The 20052-nt window shown below is 39.4% G+C and overlaps 1 protein-coding gene across 2 annotated transcripts in view; it reads left to right on the forward strand.

Annotated features, from left to right (window-relative positions):
• Positions 1–20052, forward strand: part of ZFPM2 (zinc finger protein, FOG family member 2) — a 317200-nt gene that overhangs the window by 193932 nt on the left and 103216 nt on the right. For both annotated transcript variants that reach the window (XM_063327382.1, XM_063327381.1), the window contains one exon: positions 13293–13404. In XM_063327382.1, coding sequence (XP_063183452.1) covers positions 13293–13404 — 112 coding nt within the window. The remainder of the gene's footprint in view (positions 1–13292; positions 13405–20052) is intronic.

Genomic DNA, 20052 nt, shown 5'->3' on the forward strand with positions numbered 1-20052 from the left:
GTAAAGCCATGCCGCAGCCAGGGCCGGATTTGAGCACTGCTTCTTTTGTTTGATGTCACACCTCGTGTTTGCTCATTTGCCATCCCCGGCTTAGCAAAAGAAAGTTTGATGAGAGGTCGCCTCCGTGGCGGAGGAGCAAAGAGGCAGATTTTCGAGCGTTCATCACCCAACTGTTCCCCTTGGAATTAGGAGGAGCTGCCAGAAGCTCACGGGCTCTGCAGACGTGGCCACCTCCCTTCAATGTGCAAATGGGATCTGAGCTTGTGAAAATCAGGCGATTATTCATTTCCTTCCCTTAAAAACTGAGAAGTCTTGTGCTGGCCATGGCGGGGTGCCGGGTGTGCAGAGGTTGCAGTGACCCCTTGCTCCAGGTGGCTGCCAGGTGAGACCGATGTCCCGCACTGGGGGTGGCCTCACACCTCACCTGGAGGCCGGTGCCTCCTGGGAACAGGGGAGGAAACCCGCTCAGTTGGGATGCCAGGTTCAAGCCTGCCTTCAACAGCTGCAGCCAATTACTGCCAAGTGATATGTGGTAGCTGTTTGAAAGGGATAGGGTGGCTGGAGTACTGTAGCATTTTAATGCCAATTTCTGTGAGAAGAAGAAGAAGAGAAATTCTGGTATAAAGTTTTACTAACTTGTGTAGTTTGATAGCCTGGACTTCTCTGATTCTGCCAATTTCTAAAGCTTTTGCTCTTGTAGAGCTCTCGATTTTTCATACTGCTGATGCCATTTGTGGTGTTAGGTTGCTTTCTTGGCTCCATAACACATGCGCTGAAGAGGGATTTCTTTTCCTTTTATTGACTTCACTGGGATATTGAAGTACTGGGAACATTTGGAAGCTGGCTTTTTTTTTTTTTTGCTCAGGTATCTGAAAATTGATTTGAAAATTTTATTGGAAGCACAAGGGATTTGATTTGAGTTTATTTGAACCAGGAAAGGCCTTCAAGCAAAAATTACCTTCTGGAATTAAAAAATCATTGTTTGTGAAACTGGTCTGAGCCAACAGTAGAACAGTTTTCTAATCACTTAAATTCAGTCCGCAATGTGGTGGCACCCAGCGCGATTGTTATTACCACTCTGAGTTTTTGTTTCATAGAAAGAAAAAAAAATAAATTAACCTGACTCCTATGGCCTAGGTGCAAATTTGTTGATCTTTTTGATGCTCCCTACTTTTGAAAGTCAGCCCACTTCCACTTCAGGACCTCTCCTTGGACTTGTGATCCCAAACAGCTCCCGAGGGGTCCTGTTTGAGAACGCGGAGCTGCAGCACTGCTGTCCTGAAGAGGCTTAGGCAGTAGACTGGTGACTGGCAGGAGTTTGAGACCAATATTCTGTAGTCGTAGGTGTACTCAGTTATTCCATTCAACTTTTTCACACTCTTTTGTTTGCACACATGAAAGTGAGTGAATCCATCAGTTCCCTTTAAGCAAGCTGCATCACTCTTCTATCAATACTGTCATTTAAACTCAGGATACCAGCCTGCGTATGTCCCTCAGTCCCAGAAACGGACATTGTTTCACAGTTAAATTCTTGCTGCAAAGAATTGCAAAAAATCAATTTCTTTCTTTCTGAGAAAAAGATCCTTTAAATAAACTTGCCAAGCTGCCAGCTTCTTTGTCTATTGTTGCTTATTCCAAGTGGTTTTTTGAGTTCCCTGAAACATGTTAAAATGAGAGGGGTTTGGACTTCATTCGTTGTTATTTTCAAGTTATAAACATAGCACCAGGTCCCTATCTCCCTTTTAGCCCTTCTTTTATGCGTAAATGTTTCATAAGTATCTGAATGAATTTCCCAAGTAAAATGTATTTTCTTGGAACTATTTTTACTTCCAGAAAGTCTTTTACCCTTACACCCGGCTTCATTGTGTTCGAAACCAAAAGCCTGAAAACAGCATTCCTACGCTACTTCTTTGTTTCCAGATTTTAAGATCTATTATGCATAGTGTAGTGCGTAATCATAATTATGCATTCATGATGATGTTTGTACTGGCTTAACTCAGGAATAGTGTGAGAAAGCTAATCTCGGAGCTACAGGCTGTTTTCCTGCACTTTAGATTCTGATCTGAGCTGTTTGTTGAGTCTTACCGGAACCAGAGCCCCATACTCACCAGTCCCGCTGCTGGACTCTCCATCTTTATCTCCAGTCCCAGTGAAGGACCTTCACCCATTCTTTGAAAACTTCTTTTTTTTCATGGAAACTTGCATAGTTGCAGTTCTTCGTTATGCGGCATATAATCAGTACATTGAAGCAGTTTAAATGAGCGCTGCGTTACACAACTGGTTCATACAAGCTACGAAAAATGAGGATGCTTTTAATCTGCCATTGGGCATTTTAGGGAACTTCATTTTCATTTTTTGTGTGAGAACAGCAAAAAAACCCAACCAAATCCTCACGCTTTTAAGGCAGCGGGGAAAAAAAATGACCTGATTATGTGTAACATATTCTTCAACTGGAAGAAAGTAACTGCTCGCAAGGTAAAGGTGCTGCTCTGCTCAGTTCATCTTCCTGGTCCAAGCCTTCTGAAATGATAAAGAAAATGTAAGCACCGTTAATCCATAATTCACATCTGTGAAAGATCATATTGATGAAAACCCACAGAATTTTGAAATGTATTTTCTCTGAAATCCCCGTATTAATCAGTTACTCAATACCATTGCTATTTCTTTAAAAATCTATACAAAATTTGTTGGAATGGAAGAAATATTAAAGCCCCTAAAATTCTGCATAGTCATGTGTTAATTTCTTGTGAAGTCAATTTTAATATTTTGTGGGGTTTTTAACTGATAATATTTGGGAAGGGGTTTTCAGTGGAATCAAAACATTTAAGATTTCTACATGAAAACACTATGTGTATCTTACGAGAGGTTCACCAGCTAAAGGAAATTTTACAACATTCTGTCTTTGATTGACTGGAAAATAGAAATTACAAGTCAATAAAGAATAACCAAAAATTCCAATTATTTACAAACTTTTCCATCCATATTATATATATATGTAAAGTTAATTCCTCTCCTTATTACTTGTAGACAAGAAAACAGAGTAACATTGAAAATCACTAATGGAGCCCTGTTCCTGTTTATTTTTACATAAGCAGTCAAGAATCATGCATAATGCAACAGCGTACCAACTAGCAACACACTCACGGGAGATAATTTAAACTTGTTTTTTATGGACACAAGACGCTGATTTTAAAGCCCTCCCTAAGAAGATTGTCCTTGATCTTACATTATCCTGGGTGGGTGTTTCAGTTTCTTCCATTTACTGTCCTACTCACTGGGTGAAAAATATCCTGGTGTCTGCTTAATAGCGATGGAATTTTCTACATGAAGATGTAACGAGGAATTAGGTTTTACCCCGTAATTATATATTAAATCAGTGTTAAAATACAGTTGTAATCAAATCCTTTCATATCCCAAGGCCACACATTTGATACAGTACATTGGAAGGTCAGAATACTTAGCTGAGTATACACCCCTTGAGACTCAACAGATGTACAGATATGCGGCCTAATCCCAAAAACGCATTCATAAGTCTGGAAGATCAGAATTGAGCCTTAATTCTCTAAAGGACTGCCACAATGTTGTGTGGTCCTTTCATCCAAATTAGAATGATTCATTATGTCGAGTCCATTAGCACCATCAGGGATAGGTGTGGGCCATAAAATCTGCATTAGGATTTCTAAATATGTCAAGGATAATCTTAAAATGAGATAAACTGGGATGTTTTAACTGAACTAAAAATAATTAATCAAAGTCAAACATACAGACTTCTGGTTGTTGAATCATGCGTTCAAATTCTACCTTAAATCATCATGCTGTCTTAACAAATACAAAATTTGGGCAGAGGATTGTATATTGGAGTTATACTGTTACTTTAAAGTACCAAGTTCCTGTTGGTAAAGACATATACAGAAATATCTATATAAAAACACGTATTAAAATCTTTAAAAATTGGGAAGAAAAGCACAGAAGATTTGTTTCTATTCCCCAATACTATTTCAAATGAGTTAGGTAGGAGTTTATATATAATATTTTGTGTGCATTCAGTGTCTGCACCACTGAAGTTTGAGTATTGTGTCATGATCATCAAGAGAATTACGCTGTAATACCTACACCATTGACTACAATACCTTTGTATTAAATATGTATTTCATAAAGGCCTCACAATATTCATTGGAAATATAACCCTAGTAGAGCTGCACTGGATTATACAGTTAAAATACTGGACAAACATATACAGAGAACTGTTTATTTTCTACCATTTTAGTTCTGGGGAAAAGAAAAAAAGTGAAATTAAAAAATATTATCTTTTACTGATGGTAAAGCATGACTTTTTCTTATTCACCTTTCATGACAAAAACATTTCTAAAGTAAAATACACAACCTGTGTTTGTAGTTCCAAACAAAGTAATAATACTATATAATAAGTAGAATCTATAACTATTAACTAACCTATAGAGGTGTGTAATGGACTGTTTATAGAAGGCGTTATGCATGTCCTTTTTTATTTTTGTATTTTAATGGATTCCTTAGATAAAAATAAATACATACAATACGTGAAATTTGGACTTCTGGAAATGATGGTTTAAAGTATCCATTCCAGGGTAAGAAAAAGTACAACAGAGGAAAAAAATCCAAAATTAGTGCAAAACAGAAATTATTCAGTACCACACTGTAAGCAAGCTGTAGATGCAGCAACCATCGTGGACGGTTTCAGCGTGAATAGCTAGACAGTGGGACCAGGCAGAATTAACCCATATACCATGTAAATGCCTTCACGTCTTCTAGCGAAACCTCTGTAATTGTCTCCTTGCTCGTCTAGAATATCTGTTGTGACATTAACTATCCCAGGCCCGAATGATCTTTGTGCAAAGTATGAAACCAAATGTCAGACAATTAACAGGGACTGATGGTTTATCCCAGAGTTTAGTTCCTCAACCCATCCAGAGTAATCGTGATGTTTGCAAAATTGCAGCTGAGCCATACTGAGCAGAGTATTCATATATTTAACACTAAAAATGTTTAGCAAAAGTGAAAGGAGTTACATTCAAGCAGGTGCATTCAGAAAATATTTACTGGCAAATGTCAATGTGGTCGCATTAGTAGAAAGAGAGACCTAATCCTTACAGTAGACAATAATTTACAACAGGGAGGTTAACCCAGTAGGGAAAATGCACTGATAATTCAGTGTGAAAGTGTGCAAGTCGCACTGCATTATATCTTGTCTAAAGATAAGTTATATGTAGTGTGATTTCATCGGTACAGGTGCATGTCATCTCTGAAATAGTATTATCCAAAGCATTCAACTTTACAGTAAAGCGGAAAGGTTCAACACTCCCGGCAGATACCCGAGCACTAAGGCACAATGACAGTGGGCCTGCTCCCCGCAGGTATCAACTCACCACAACAGCGATGATTCACCTAGCGTTGTCAAGTTTCAGAATATCCTAATCACATTTATGCTAATCGCAGCGCCGACTAAGAAGCCGGTTTGCTGCTTTCCCACAGAGTGAAATGAACAGGACAGAGAGTAATAGAAGAAATATAATGAGAAAGTCAAGTCAAGAGAGCGGTGGCAAAACACACTGCTGTCCATGCCATGCTCTTTGGGAAAGGGAGGAGTTATCTAGGCATAGTTAGTCAGGTACATACAAAATGGAAGAAAGGGCAAGGTAGGAGCACAGGGCAGGGGAGGAGCAGCTGTGGAGTGAAGCCAGGTGAAAACGCTGTAGAAGAGGGAAGGCCAGGAGTAGAAAGCCCATCAACGTAGGCTGGTGTGGGCAGGGGAAGCTCACTGAGCGTTCAGAGGTCCACTTTCCAGCTTTTCCATTCCTGTTCCTATCAGTTGGTTGTCGCCTCCTGCAGGACCACGTAGCAAGCAGCCAGAAGGAATCACCAAGGACTCTCAGCTAGGAACAGCTGCTCCAGAATCTGAATTAATTATTTTAAATCTTCCTGGTTCTGGGGAAGAGTTTGAAGGTGGGTTCCAAGGGGATCCTGGATTAAATAGAACAAGCTAAAGTTGCTTTTGACAGCCATTATTTTGTTCCTAAGTTATAGTAAGATTTGATTTATGTTTATTTTATAGATTTGAAAAAAATCCATTTTAGCTAGGTAACATGAAATGATCTCAGCGTTTAGTGTACATTTAATTCACATTAGGGACATTCATCAGCAGGCATTTTTGATATTAATAAAAATTTTGGAATCATATTGAAGTCATGACAAGTGTTGGAAAATATTAACAGACCTAGGGCGTATTTTTTTGTTTGAATATTTTCGTTGGTCTGCATTAGGTTTCTGGATATATGGTGAAATGTATGTTCAGTTTTGTCACTTGACAAGTGATGATCTCTTGGGGTAAACAGCAGGGTTTCTCAGTTGCAGGGAATCCCAGCTGTCTTTTGGGATTCCATCTGTGTGTACTTTTCTTTTTTTTTTTTTCCCCTTTTTTGTGTCTGAAACATTTAAAAGCTTTGGTTTGACCACAGCCTCTTCAAATGTTACCAATTCTTTTTCTTCTGTCACCAAAAAAAACCAACCCACCCCTGAAGACACTCCGTCTTCAGATAATCCCAAAATAAATAGCCCAGTGTAACGCACTGTAGGCTAGGAATGATGCAAGTTGTTTCACAACCAGCCGGTCTGGAGGTGCAGCACTGCCCTGTTAACCACTAGCGCTACATAACGAGAATCCAGAGCCTTGGGCAGAAGGGGCTTGAGGACTTTTTCCCTCTCACTTTGTCCAAGATACTGGGAAGTAACACTGACGCCTCCTTCATTTCTCCATCACTAGTTTCATGGCCCATCACAAGCAACAATTTGTCTGTCTATCTTCTTTCTGCCACCTAACATGCCAGAACACCGGTTACATCTGTGCAGGCAAATGGATTCTTGTAGTCTCTTCATCTAGCCATAAGGCAGGCATCTGATGGATGGTACTGGAACACTCCTCTGAAACACTGGATGCCATAAAGTTGTAAGGTAATAACTAAAACAGTTATCCCAGGTGGTCTGCAGATGTAGGTGAAATTAACTGCATCTATTACATTTTTAGCAGGTTTTCAAAACGTTTCTTTTCAACCACGAGAGGTAAGGACTGCAAAATTAGTAAGGATTGCAAAATTGCATTTAGTTTACGATTTAAGATGTCACTGATAGACTTAGCTGGGGCTGTGAAAACTGAAATCCTGGTACAATTGTACAATTCCAGAGTCGGTGTTTGTAGGCCAGAGGCTGCCGTGTCTTTGCTTTATTTGGTGATGTTTGTCATCAATATGGAACTACAGCACAGAAAACCTCCTGACGTCTCCAATCTCCTGTGAGTGGAGAGGAGTTGCCTCCGCATGTCTAGCGAAGAAAGCCGTGGCACTGTGAAGTGCTGCCACCGGCCTTGACTGGCAGGGTTTCCAGAGAAGCTCTTGAGATAAATATTATTCCAAGACCGAGTCCTCCTTGGAAAAAGATAAGAGTTTTCAGGGAAGCTACACAAATTGAAAGACAGTCCAGCTGACTGCACACAAATCGACAACAAAATCAGGGTCTGTGTCTGTCCACTGGGCTGTTAGGATGGGCTTGTCTTAATGTCTGATGAATTTGTGATCAGTTACATGGTAAAGAAATACACTGAGACTGTCAACATAAGCGTGAGGTGATAAAGTGGAGTTACCACTCTTCTTATTCAAAATATTTTAAAAAATTATTAATTAATTAGGGGTAGTTTGAGACCTATGTAAATCTCTGCTATTGCTCAGTCCAGAATGGCCCCTTGGAGACCTTCCCAACTGAACTGATTTGATGAGCTTATGAAGTTTTGCTGTATTGAGTATGGTGACGACCAAAGGTGAACTTAACCTCTTGAGAGGTTAACATACAGTTTCAGCACGTCAGAAGGTACATCAACCCTGTGACGATCAAATTGAGTTTAAACTGAATTTCAAAGTAGAAACTGGTCTTAACTGGTGTTTACCAGTCTGTATTAACTGGTGTTTACGAGACTTTTGCACCCAAGGTATATCTACAGCTCACCTCCCAGTACAGTCTTGTTTTTAATTGGCTGTATAAAGTAACACTGCACAGTGGGGGATCAGAACTTTCTCCGAGGGCACAAAGACATTTTGGTAATCGTCTGTATCTTTCATGGGAACTCAGGCTCTTTGGAAGATATAGAAAGAAAAACTGTAGGAACCAAAATACAATTAGAAGCAAAGCCCTTGAGTATCTTCAGTCTCCAGCAACTTTCTTCTGTTTTGGTGAGAGTACTTTAAGGAAGTAGTTTCTATGTTATAGAGCCTTGTACTGATTGAAGAAAAACAAATAGGTAAAGGTAAAAATGTAGTGATTTTCAATGAACGGTACATCTCCTTAGATAATGTTGAACACTTTTTGGAACGCCATGCCAGGAACAGGATGGTCATGTCACAGTGACTTAATGAACATCAGCTCAGTACCTATTTCTTGCTCTGGCACAGCTTCTTAGGAAACAGCTAGCAACGATCAGGCATTTGACATCAGAATTTCATAGATTTCAAACAACTTGCTCATACCGTATTTCTCTTCAGCGTGGGGGTTTCCTCAAGTTTCTGCCAGGCCACACACATCATATGTTAGAAATCTTTGCAGGGAAGAGCCCATCTAACGTTACTTGTCAGCACTGATTCCTTTTAGCGAGAGCGCAGAACTATTTTCGGCATGCTGTGATGACTATTTTTATCTCCATTAACCTCTTGACTGAATATAAACATTTATTGAGGGTTACCTCCCTTGTTTGTCCAGTTGCTTCAAAGGTTAGTGAAAAGTGGATGCCTGCCTGACCTCTTTTATCCTCATTAGCTGATTCTAATTGTTCCCTGAGAGATCACAGTTTTGACCCTGTTTGTCCTTGTCAAATTTGTCACATTACGGCATGAAGACATTAGCAGAAATTGCATTTTCAGGTAAAAATGGCTCAAGTGTAGAATACACATTTACCTAGTGTAGAGCAGTGAACAATATTGTGGTTCTATAACATGCCCTCATTTCCAAAATGTGAGGTTACTATTGTATGGCCCCATCTTATGGACACGCGTGTTAGTAGATCCCTATGATTATACTTAGGCGGTAGGCAGAATGTTTTGTAAGCTTTTGAGTGATTTGTAACAGTTCTTTTGGAGGGAGAAATAAAATTTTGTTTGGTTTTTGAAGTCTTATTTTTAAGCAGCTGTAACATTGTTGCTCCTGTGTCAGGAAAGCTTTTTTGTAAATAGGTACCTTTCTTAAGTTAGAGATATTCCTAATAGTGCTGTAAAAAACCCATAGCATAAAGTAGCTAACACCCACCACCACCACCACCACCGTTTTGGGAATGACCAACCAAACGTTACAACATGACAAATACATCTTAGGAATTACAGGATGGTTTTCATAGTACTCTCTGAGAGTCAAAGCATGAACATACTTTACTTCAAGTAGGATGGTGTCCCAAAGGTAAAGAGCTGTCGTGAAAAACATGTTGCCCTGCCAAGAGTTTCTTCTGTGTCAAGCCAAGAAAGTCCTTTTTCATGTTCCTCGGTGGAACAGCTGTGGTTGTATGGTTAGGGCAAAGGACCTGGCAGGTCTCAATTAGGTATCTCAAACAGACAGGTCCCAGGCTTCACAGGTTGTAACCAGTGCCTTAAATCCCACAGACACTTAGTGCAGATTAAAAAGCACTGGTGTAATGCGCTCAAAGCACGATATCCTGCTTTACAAGCGGGTTGCCGCATTCTGCACCAGCTTCAGCTTTCAAATGGATTTAAAATGTAGCCTCAGGTATAGCGCATTGCAGTAGTCTAATCTTGAGGTGATAAAGGCATGACTGATTTAACCATAGCTTCTTGTTATCTTGGACTGGGGTCTTTTCATTTTAACCATTTTAGGGAAATGGCCTTTCCTGAATCAGCAGGCTTGCTTCAATTCTTACTATGTAATAAGGCACAACAAGAGCAAGCCTTTGTCAGTGGTGAACACCTCCTATGAACGTGTGAACTTCACAGGATGCCAGACCCCAAGAACTGCTGCGGTGGTCCTGACTCGGCTTACAGCTCACACAATATGCCTGTGAGGTACTTCAAAGAGAAGCCATTGCCCGTCTCCCTTAGTGGAGCTGCCAAGCTTTGCAAGCAGCCAGGGCCTTGTGAAGTTTTTCTTTCATATTAAAAGAAGTTTATTTACATATCTGTGCAGCTTGGGAGCAGAGCTATGGGAGAATGGGAAATTCTTTTGAGGTGTCCACCAGCTCTTCTGGGCTAGCAGAGCTGTGAGACGAAACACCCTGTTCCTCCTCCAGCCTATCTCTAGTGCCTAGAGACCACTCACAGCTGCTGAACCGATTACAAGTTTTACTGCCAAGCTGACCTGGAAGCTAATTTAGTGATCTCCATGTAGTTCTTTACGTTCCAAAAAAGCCCTGTAAATGGGGGGTGGCAAAGCGAACTCACATCCTGTCTGCTGGTGCTCAGTCTACCTGCTGCGGCTTCACCTCAGAAGGGATGAGGCGCCAGCCTGGTCTCCTCTCGTTGGCTAGAAGAAACGGGCGGTGGCCTGGGACTAAGCCTGCCACTTACTAAAGGAGAAATTAATCTCCATGAGAAAGTCAAATGGTATCTCGGCATCTCATTTCTTCTTCAGCAGTATGTAGTTAAGTATAATCCTTTCCCAGGATGTATTATTTGTCCTGTCTATGTAGATAATAAACTATTGCCCAGCACAAGAAGATTTGATATTATTTGAGGCTTTTTGATACCACCTTAATGCAAATAATACCCTTACAGATGGGAGAGAGTCAATGAAATGTCAGATGCCTGGGAAGAAGAAAACCAGAAATAGGAATTAGATCTTGTGAAAATTAAATAGATGATCCCTTCTGCACTGAAAAGATAGAATTTTTGTTTTGGTTTGGGTTTCTTCTTTAACTTGGCCTCCAACTTAAAAAAGAGACTTGTTTGAACATCCGAATCATTTATGGTGTACTTGGAAAAGTCCACTACTTCGACAATATTGCACTGTATTTGGATTTATTTAGGATTACCAGAGACTGAGAGCACATATAAGCACAAAAAACATGTTAAAGGCTTGAACTGAAATGGCAGTTGGAGAAATGCGGCATGTGGTAGGAACATGTCCTAGTCCTCCTCTTCATTATTGCTATGCAGTCACAGTTGCTAACATTCCTGCTAAAGCTTGTGTTTAATTTGGGTATGATTCTCAGTGATGTGAAGAATAGTCACTCTTCCTTGTTTCCATAGCAGCCTTAGTGCTGTTTTGGTGTAAATGACACTAAAGTCCAGACTTTTCTATGCTAGAAGATAGAAATGATACTTTGATTACCTTCCATCTCATCTGTTGCAGATTTTTTTTCAGTTCATGCCTCATTTACATCATTATTTTCTGTGCAGTCCACGTGTAAATACTTTGCACTGATTTCATAATTGGCAATATCAGGCTTCTTGGTGATTTATATATGAACCTAACCAATTTTTTTTATTTTTTTTTAAATATTGTCTAGTTTACTGGCCAATTAGAAATAGGAATTTCAAATGTTGGCTCTTGTAACAGTCCATATAAGCAAACACACTTCCTGCAACTTCCCCTAGCAAAAACAGTATTAGGAATTGAGGCATGGCATGTCTCTGGTTGCAGTGTTTTTACTCTAGGTAGGTATGTTGTCGTGAGCTGTTCCACTCCTTCTTAGTAATTTCATTCTTCATTTATATCTGTTTTTTCCAACACTTCTAGAAGATGAATAATGTCGTGGAGTGCATATAGAATAAGTGTGACTTATGCATAAACATTTGTATAAAAAATGCGAAATATAAAATGCAAATTAAGCAAGAAATACTATACTTGATAAAACAGTATTAGAGAATAAAGAGATAAAAAAAACCCTCAAAACGTGAAGTGTGGCATTCAGTATGTCTTATTCTATCATCTTTATTAAAATATTGATGTCGTAAAATCTATTAGCTATATCTTATTTAAGATTATTAATTTAATCTTTTATAACTATAATAATTTAAATAGTATCTTATTTTCAGTAAATACTTTTGTGTATATTTTGGTAATGTAATATGTTCTATGGTAACCCTTAATATTTTTCACTACATTTCTAGAACAGTCATAGATAATAGATGTGGCCAATGCATCTGGAATGTCCATGTAAATATATGATTTTCCATATCTTAAATTTTTTTTAGCTCTCGTAACCATACAGAATAGCACAACAGAACATGGCTGGAGCCAACTAGAGAATTACTGGTGGAATATAAAAGTAATTAATCAAATTCTCTTAGAAAATGTTGGAATGTCTTGGACAGAACTATATCCCAGAAAAAAAAAATAGTTAAAAGTTACGTGGTGGCTGTTGTACTTTGTACTCTCTGGTGTGGTTTCATGCTTGATATAGAGAAAAAGAACTGTGAATGGTAGAAGTCTAAGCGGCATCTCAGTGCCACACACCGACAAACTCAGGATTACCCACAGGGTTTTTGCCATTTGATCAGTAAAAGGAGTTAAGTGTTAATAAATTTGAAGCCTCTACCTTATCTCCTCAAATACCAAATTCTCTAAATATAGAATCTGAAATATACACAGGAGATGGTTTTGTTAAATGTGCATCTCTTTGCCTGCACGCCTTTCAGGTGCAATGGATATCATGCTTTACTTCTGTGCCTTTGAATTTTTTAATACAGGTTCTTTTATAGTCTTTTTGGAGACAAAAGTGCAGCGAATCATTAGCATTATTATTATTTCAGACATAGTAAAATCACACATCAACACTTAGCAAAAGGGGAAAAATTCCATTATCCATTCAGAACAATTTCCTATGATAATACAAATGTTACCCAGGACAGATCTTTGAAATGGATACCGATTCTTTAAATTCTTTCCTGTCTGTTTCAGGAAATAGTGAGATCCCATTGATAATGAAGTACAATGTATCTAAAGTTCACTTCTAAACACTTGGCTCTTTGCTGTGAAAGTCATCTGCATCCCCTTTATAATTCTCAGCCACCAGAGATCTGCTTAATCTTGGAGATCTGATCCAATATCATTCGGAAAAATCCTTGATAATAGTTTCACCATTCAATCAATGAAAGAACTAAAGCTTACTGCTTGTGTCTTCTTAAAAAAAAATCCTGAGGCAGGGGAATAAGACCTTGGCTTATGGGTTTGGAGATTTTGTTGTTTGCAAATAAAATGATTATTACTATTATTATTCAAGTTCTTAATCAAGGCAAGCAAACGGCATCTGTTTGTTATCATCCTTCCTACAGAAGACAAAGGCTTCAGTCCCTATGGTACTGACTGCTGGCCCCAAGTGGTTGCTGGATGTGACTTGGCAAGGAGTAGAAGACAACAAAAACAACTGCATTGTGTACAGCAAAGGTAAACACAAGCTGATTTTTTTCTCTACTTTCTTGTGTAAGGTACTGAGATAAAAATATACCTGTTGCATAAAAGGAAAATGAAGTCGTTTGTCTCCCCTTGAAGTTGAACAGTTTTCATTCCCATTTTCCTACCATGTTCTGGTTTTGCATTTTTTTTCTTTTAATGATATAAAAACCCCACCTGGTGTCTGTAGTGTACTAAATGCTTATAAACACAGAAGGGCGTCAGCTGACATAAGACATACCATCCGTTTCTCTCCGAGAGGTAGTGCTTCTTGGGAAACATCAGTAAAATCTATACACTTTAAATAGCTGAATTCTTTCTGACATTTTATTGGACATACTGGATAGCATTTCTCCATGTTACATTACATGGGAGACTACTAACTGAAATCTGGTTTTGTAGGATGAATGTGAACTTGATTGGGCTACGATAAGACTTCATGTCAGCATGGTAACAGAAGATAACTGGAACTGGATTTCAGGGTTGTCACCTCTGACATTCCAGTCTCTGTGTAGTGGCTTGGCATGATGATGCTTCACTGGAATGTATTAGCTGGTGGAAATGCATATCATTTCTGTCTTATGTGAATTGTCAGATTTGCTCAAGTCAGTGTGAGTTCTTACGAGGCCCGCCAAGCGCGCTTTGTCTAACTTACCATATCTAACAGCTACTTTGGTTCAAGATGCAGAGGCTTTTGTCTTGCATCTTGAACCAACCCAAAGAGCCTTGGTTTCAGTCCATAGTGCAACGGACAATGCACCACGCTGTTTGGTCAGTCACTGCGAAAGCTTTGTGAATGTGGTATCATTACAGTATGTTTTTTTAAAAAAAAAAAACAATCAGCAACCTACAAAAACTAGGACTTGAATACATGGAAAAAGAATAACTTATTTACTGTAGCTGGTTTTGACATTCACCTTGAAGATCAGGTTGCAAAATTGTGACTTTCCTTCCTTGTGTTTCAATCACCAGTCTCAGCACTTTGTGAATACTTCAGAACATGCACTGTTCTTGTTTAATTTCTTTTAGGTTTTATTTCTAACCAAACAGACCTACTGAGATCAAAGATTTGTTTGCTGAGGCAACCTAGTGACCATTTCAGCATACAAGCATGCAGGCAAATAAGCACCCATATCAATATATTAACATACAAAACACTAATCATAACATCAAAGACTCCTAAAAACTTACTAGAAACAATTACAACTTGTTCCTATAATCATTGCAATTTATACACTTATAAGAGGATTGCTTTTAAACTGCCACAAGCCTTTGAAAGTTGAAACGCTGAAAACAGGGAATTTGCATGTTAAAAACGAGTTGCACACCAGGGTCTTATAAATTCTTTCTATTATAATTACAGAATGCCAACACATTCAGTCTGCAACCTGAAACACCTGCGGTACTAGAGAACGGGGCTCAGATCTAAAAAGGGTTGAGCTGCCCTTCCTTCGCAGCTTGCTGATTGCTGCCCAAGTGGAGGAGGCAGCAATGCGCTCTGAGTAACGTAGTGAAGCTTTTCTCCTGAATCCAGAGCCACAGTTTGCTATTCATTCTACTGAATACTCACAGGCAAACTTTTCTGCAACAACTTTTTAATGTAATGGGAAATTACTTTCACTCCAAAATACACCTTCTGCAAATTCCCATAGGATGATGTCTTATCGAGTATTACATTCTATCTGTAATTATAATAATACTTAGCACGTATATACCAGTAAGACTTTTCATCTTCAAAGTACTTTACAAACACTAACTAATTCATTAGACTGCTTCAGTGCTATCTGTCTGATTGAATCTATTGAAATATGAAATGTTTTTCTAATAGTAAAAACTTTCCTCAGTTTGGTGCAATCTGAGTAGCCCAAAACATTAGTCTTTTCATTCAAACGTGCTGGATTTTTTTTTTCACTGATGGTGATGCTTATTTTACGACCTTGTTAGGTATTGTGAGACAGTCATACAGTGCTCAAGGTGAATTCTGTTATCTCTACCACAGATGCGTATTATAACTAAAGTTGGGGATAAATTTGAGGGCTAATTTGTAAATACACGTTAAAAACCTGCTACTTCCCTAAACTAATGCAGGAAATAAGTTGTAGATATGCTTTACCTTCGCGGCATTCTGTTCATCTCGTTGCGCTTTGAGTTGTCTGCTCTGTCGTTCATTAAGCACCTACACTTGCCTTGAGCTCTGCTGGGATTTTTGTACTAGAAAGATTAATTGGCTTGGATCACAAAACAATGTCAAATAGAAGATGGTAAAATAAATAAATAGAATAATGCTTCTTCCTTCAATTTGTATCTCATCATTCCAGATTACATTGCCTTGATTTGTGTTAGCTTTCTGTCTCCTATAGTGCCATTACTTCTAATGAAACGGTGTCAGCTGGCGTGTAGTTGTAATTCGATGTTATGTTATAGTTGCATGTGTATAATTTTGTTAGTTTGCTTAGCAATACATTGTTATTTCTGAAAGCAATTAGCTGAACAAATGCGTGGAATTGTACATGTAGCAGATTTGGTCACCTGGGAGCTGTTTTCCTTACTATACCCACGATGAGATGAGTGGAGTAAATTGGCACGTTTCTAACAGGAAAATAAGTTTAAGAATCGGCTTGCAGTACATGGTACCGGTCGATGAGTTGCTGACTCAGAAGCACATACCATATTTCCTTTTAGCTTATTACAGTCATATCTTTGAGAGCAGAATTTTCCCCAGATCTTTGAGGAGAGCACAGGAATGTCAGCCCGACGTCCAGTTCGCTAGAGGCATCTATCGCCTATCCCACCTATCGCACAGGGAATAGCGACAGGGAGAGGAGTCTGGCACGTAGTTCCTATTGAAAGGGAATCTGAGCTGGCCAGCTAATTCCCCTTTTCCCTTCAAAACTCCATAAAATATTTTCCCTAGGCAAGCAAACACAAGAAGCGTGTGCGCGCATACATATGTGTATATATATGACGTACATACATAGGATTATATTGCCAAGTTACTACAGTGGAATCCCAATTAATCTTCCATATAAATTTTTAGATTAAGAAACCAGTTATTTAAAATCATACATCAGAGTACATTCAGAGTGAATAGCTACGAAATAACTATTCAGTACTTGAAATTAATTCTATTTAGTCTAGGATCACTTATTTCTATCTGTATTTTTCATAACTACATTTTCCCAATACTAGGACAAATTAGAAAAGGGAAAACCAGTTCACTAGTATCCCTTTTTACAAGCTCTGATACAAGCTGGCTACTCATGGCATGTGCCATCAACCCATTCTATTTTATTTTTTTTTTAAGGGGAACTTTTACAACTGTAATTACATTTAAAAGACATGCTTTTTTTGGTTTTAATATTTATGTCAAACTTCTCTTCTGTTTCAAAAATGGCCTAGTCAATAATTAAAGAGATGTCCTAGAAACAGTAACTGAAATTTTAGAGACAGAATTGTAGCTTTCCTGGGATTACAGATATATTCTTTCCAAAAAACAGCTACAGAGTTTCAGTAATTCCAGGATGAAGTATTAATGCATGAACTGTATGTTCATCGCAACATTGAGCAGCATTCGTGCCTTTACCAGAGCTGTGCAGCAGACCTGGTGAATCTCTAAGAGCAGAGGTAGGAGTCCCCCCCACAACCTGGGAAGGGGCTGGGGTATTAACTGCAAATCTTCCACTGGGACTGTAAGGGATTTTAAAAAAATGAATTACGACTGAATAGAATAGAAACTGTGTAAAAAAAGCAGTTGCACAGACTGAAAACCACGCTCATGTAACAGACGTTTTCCTAGATATTATTTAAGCCATTTATATGAAATGTATGGATACCGTATGTTTAGTGGCATTGTTAAAACAGGGTGTCTGTACAAATATTTAGCTGTGGGAATTATAAAATCATAAGGCGATTAAGTTAGCTAGTTGTGAAATTCCAATATTGCTTTTTAAATGACTTCAGGATATAGGAGGTGCTAAGGTTATTATCTGTTATCAGGAATACAGCGGAATTGTACGACTGGATAATAACTAAACAACTGACACAATGTAAAATTACATTATCAGTGTGTTAAAACAAAATTGCGCCCTAAAGGAGTCTACATGCCAGCTCAGAGCTGCAGTGTAATTATGCTTAACTCTGATAATTAAAATACAACGGAGATCAACAGAATCATTTTCATTAAGAAAATTATTAATGATGGTGGTATAACAGTAATTGATTGCAGAGCACCACAGGATAACTCTGTGCAGGAAAACCAACATGTTTAACGTGTGTCTGGGCCGGTTGGGTGGCGTCGGGTACCACCAAGGGCACTGCCCGGACGGGTGGCACCTCTTCTGCTGCAAACCCCAAAACGGCTGCTTTTTGGGCTGCGGCTCAGAGGGAGAGGGACGGGCACTGGGGGACAGGGTGGCGGGACGGGGTTGGGGACGGCTGCTGAAAAGGAACCGGCTGCCGGCAGCGACTTGAGCCGTCCGTCATCTCATTTGGCGCAAGGCGGTGTTTGGTTTTGCATTTCCATTAGTGATTTACTGATGTTATTTCCTCCTCTGCCTGGCCTCGCTGAGTAGTTTATGCCCATCGTTATTTCTGAGAGGATGGGGGAGGAGAAAAAAAAAACAAACGTCCTCGCCCCACCGCGGTTTCACAGGCACCGCGTGACGTCTTCGTAAGTAATTCCACAGGATGGTCCTGTTAATTGTCCTGGCGGCGTGGACACGCGATATCAAATGCCATAAAAAGGCTCCATCCCTCCATAAGTGAAATCACAGTCGGTGCCCACTGAGCGACTATAACAAAATCCTGGCTAGGGAGGATGTTGCCTAAGGGTGAGATCCGAGAATTGTCATTTTCTTTTGGTGAACACAAAATGGGGGGGGGGGGGCAGCAAATTCAGGGGAGTGCTTCTCCACACAGCTGAGGGATGGGTGCTTGCTCAAACAGATGCTGCTTTTGAAAGCTGCCCAAAAAAGTCTATTCTCCAATCACAATGGAGAACAAGCCTGCTAGGGTGGATTTACGGGATGAGATTAGTTCAAATGACAGCTGCCCACACTGAAACTGTGTCATGTAGCTAATTTATAAATAGGAAGTCGAGGAGAGGCAGCTCGCAGGAGAGGGCAGCGCTGGAGTCGGGGCTGGAAGCAGAGGGCAGCCCTCGGCTCTCCCTGCACCGCCCAGGGCTTGGCTCAAAACAAGTCCCTCCATACATGACTGTTGACTGACTTCACTGGATTCGGGATGAGTTATTTAGCTGATGTATGTCCCATGCATTGAAGATACAAACACTGCAAAAGGGTTACATGCAATTACTAGTAAGAATTAACTGCAATCTTTAATTATTTTCTAATTGAAACAATCTGGTTTTTAACATACAGTGAAAGTCAGTTGTCACAACAGAAGGGTTCTTAAATTTTTCTTTAGTGACAGAGGATTACTTTTCTTAATTGTTCTGTGAGATCCCTGGTGCCATGTTTTCCCCAGCAAATGAGTTCTCAGCTAGCAAATACTTCTTTTTTTCCCTGCAACTTCAGGCAATGTAATGGTACATTGCGCCACAGACATAGAGCATCGGAGACCCTAACGAGACACAGGTCAAACATCATAAGGAGTTTAAACACTGCTGCATTAGAATATGAGTATATTTTGGTTTGGGTCAGAGAAGAAGTTGTTTAATAGGCCAAAGGTTAACTTGGGGCATATATTTCAGATTGCAAGGGGCTTCTTTCCACCTACCGTTAAAAGCAAATTGAGTGAATTTACTTAGTCTGTTCCACGTGGACAGTCAGAAAGCAGCAGTATCTGCTGTTCTGCCGGATGCCTCCCTTAGCTAAACAACGTGCTGAAGCCTTTGGTGGTGATACAGGTTTTTGTTCTTTCCAGTCATATTGTTCCAATGATAAAAAATCTGAGTTTTTAACAAAATGCATGTGACGCTTATCCTACTATCAGAGGTCCATGGAAGAGCTTGTTTTACATTTCTTTTTCCACAACGCTGAACAATTGCCAAACTCGAGAGAAGTATGATTGTGTGTGTAATGCTTACAGAAAATAATGGCTCTCCAAGGGCAGTACACCTTCACAGTCATTGGGAGAAAGTGCCATGGATACAGACATAAAGACATGATTGGCAGGCAAGGAGATGGCACGATTCCCTTTGGTTTTGCAGGGATGTTGAGAAGGCGGGATGCCTAACGACACTGTTGCAAACGAAACTATTGCAGATCAGTCCTGCTACTTTCCTTGCTGGCCACAGAAGGAGAAGATATTTTGTCCCCATGTTTAGTGGTATTTTTGGCTTCCTGATGGCAGACACAGTGTTGTGGATTTAATTCAGACACAGTTCAGCTTCAAAGAACTCACAAAGCAGGATTGTCATTTTTCCTTATTTTTATTTTTTACCTGTGCAAATAGATTCAATGGGGGATTATCTGCTCTAGGGAGTTTAGAGGTCAGGGTCTTCTGTATAGTTTTAATTAGCTACAAGAAAAAGGTTATTTTATGCATCTTAGTATATGTATATAATAGCATACAGTGAATTATTACATGCCCTCTAAATTCTAAGCATGTAGAAGACGACAAGAAATGCAGGGGTACAGCTCTAGTTCCACTTTCAATATGAAAATGCTTTCGTTCATTATT

This window comes from Chroicocephalus ridibundus, chromosome 2, assembly GCF_963924245.1.
Source record: "Chroicocephalus ridibundus chromosome 2, bChrRid1.1, whole genome shotgun sequence".
NCBI classification, from domain to species: domain Eukaryota; kingdom Metazoa; phylum Chordata; class Aves; order Charadriiformes; family Laridae; genus Chroicocephalus; species Chroicocephalus ridibundus.